Here is a 2,492-nt window from a genome sequence, read left to right as displayed (position 1 = left end):
TACGAGAAAAAAAAATAGAAATTCTCACATGTAACGGTGAACTTAACTCTACATTGAACTGTTGATGATGAAACAAGAGTATTATTGAACTAGAACCTTGATAAAATGCAACTTAATTTCATGGCAACCACACTACATTTGATCCAATAAATTACATAATCTGCAATTCAATTATTAGCAGAAGAATTTGGTGGAGGAGGAGGTGGTGTAACTATAGTCCCATCCATCATCAAAATCACTTGCTTCATTGTTGGCCTTGAATCTGTCTCTGTTTGCACACACCACAATCCGATCTTAACCATTTTCTCCAATTCTTCCAAGTTCACCTCTACTTCACCGACCACTTTCTTTAGCTCGCCAGCTTCATAGCACCTCTGAACCCAGTCCATTAGTATTATTTCATCATCCGGAGCTGACAAGTCCACGTTCTTCCTACAAGACACAATCTCAAGCAATAAGATACCAAAGCTATAGACATCAGCTTTGGTTGTGACAGGTGTGTTGTTTCTGTGCCACTCAGGAGCTTCATAGCCTCTTGTGCCTCTTGGAATCGTGTATGTTCTTGTTTGGTCAGGTTTTAAGAGCTTGGACAGTCCAAAATCTGATATTTTTGCGGATATAGATTCATCCATGAGTACATTATGGGGCTTAATGTCACAATGGATGATCTTGGTCTCGCATTCTTCGTGTAGATAATGAAGCCCTTTAGCTACCTCTAGAGTAATCTTGGTTCTTACTTTCCAACTTGGTTGTTTCTTGTCCTTGAAGATTAGGTTCCCTAATGAACCATTTTTCATGAGCTCATACACAAGTATCCTATGTGATCCTTCGCAGCAAAAGCCAATCAAACGCACCAAGTTCTTGTGATGAGTTCGCCCAATTATCTTCATTTCATTTTGGAACTCCCGTTCTCCGTCTTCCACCAACTTCTCTAGCCTCTTCACTGCTATTTCTTTCCCACCATTCTCTGGCAGTGAGCCTTTATAGACCCTCCCTGACGCCCCTTTACCAATCTCTTCCATGAAGTCATCGGTAGCTACCGCAAGTTGATCATAGCTAAATGACGTCAAATTGAAATCTCCAAGGACATCCGGTGGACAATCTTGGCTTGTCATCACCTTCAAGCTCCAAATCTGATGTGTGTATATAAGATAACCAGATGATGCAAATATCACTAAAGAAAAGGCAATCAAAACCACTCCAGTAATTAGAAGTTCCTTGCCAATCTTCTTTGTGATGACGTTTTTTGTATTGGTTAACCTAACCTTAACAAATGACTTAGTAGGACTACTGCTATTTTTCATTCCATACCTCAATGGAAGCTTTGGCTTAAAGCAGGTTTGGTCCCTAAACATGGCCACCACACAATAGCAATCCTCCAGGCAAGCTTTTGAACATGCTTCTTCACTCACAGGCGTCAAAACTTCGTACTCGTCTCGTTCCCAGACAGTGTTTTCTAGCGTGGAAATCATGTAATTGTCATTAGCTCCTTTTAGAAAACAATCACTATCTATGCTGAAATTTAACTTGCAGCCCTTATTGGGCTGGTTGGGATCAACAAAATCGAAACCAGGAGGACATAAGCAGGCAATATTGTCTGCGCCATTATTAGCACAATAGCTGTTAAGCCCACAAACGCCTTTCACCGAGCAACGATCTTCTCCATTTATTGCTGACCATAAGACATTGGAATTCAAGCTTCCATTAGTTCCCATTTGATGTTGGTAAAGCCTTAAAACGCCATCAACATCAAATGTTGCTCGATACAATGTGGTCTTATTGACTGGAAGTCTACCTTCTGTCAAATTCCTGATGGTAAACCCTGTTGAGCTCGCAAGATACAATCTGCTATCTGCTGCGAAAGTTAAAGATACGTCCGGTGCTATGTTTGTAGAGTGTGATGACCAATAAAAATATTTAACCATTTGCAAACTTTTTGATGGATAAGCAACGAGATTTCCATCTCCTTGCATACATAGCTTAAAATTTCCGGCAGAATCATCAGCATCAGATTTGCTTGAATATAGAATCTTGTCAGGACCCAGTTCTTGTGTTACCAAAAGTGTGTTGGTAGGAAATCGGAAAGTAGCCCATACAACTTCCATGTTGGAGCCATAAAGCAAAAAGTTGCCTGAATCATGCATTGCAGCAACTTGTGCCCTTTGCTGGGTTTCGGCTATCAATTGAACTTCGGTAAAGTTCTGTACAACAAGCCTACCATCTGAGGTGAAAACAAGGCTTGCCCCTGGTAAGACTGCAGGTTCATTTCGCTGTGCCGTCCACACAACTGTGTTTCTTGGCCTTCCAATGAGCCAAGTGCCCACCTTGAAGCCATTGCCACTAGGATAAAATCCGAACGCAATATGACCAGAAGGAGAAGGCCAGAAGTTTGGAGTGGAATTGGTGAAAAGAGTGGAGCCTTTTGTTATGTTGGATTGTGATTTTGCTGCAGAGAATAGGTATATGAAGATCACGAAAAAAACAGTTGCCAT

General features: G+C 41.1%; 1 protein-coding gene across 1 annotated transcript; it reads right to left on the bottom strand.

The window, feature by feature from the left end:
* Positions 1 to 2,492, bottom strand: LOC133672542 (G-type lectin S-receptor-like serine/threonine-protein kinase LECRK4). Its single transcript, XM_062092983.1, has one exon. It carries the CDS (start codon positions 2,490 to 2,492, stop codon positions 168 to 170), a length of 2,325 nt encoding a protein of 774 aa, XP_061948967.1. The 3' UTR covers positions 1 to 167.

This window comes from Populus nigra, chromosome 14 (assembly GCF_951802175.1).
Source record: "Populus nigra chromosome 14, ddPopNigr1.1, whole genome shotgun sequence".
Classification (NCBI taxonomy): Eukaryota; Viridiplantae; Streptophyta; class Magnoliopsida; order Malpighiales; family Salicaceae; genus Populus; species Populus nigra.
This window is presented reverse-complemented; position numbering and strand designations above follow the sequence as displayed.

Bases quoted from the DNA above. Each gene is read 5' to 3' on its own strand.
- LOC133672542 (XM_062092983.1), bottom strand. From the start codon at position 2,492: ATGGCAACTGTTTTTTTCGTGATCTTCATATACCTATTCTCTGCAGCA.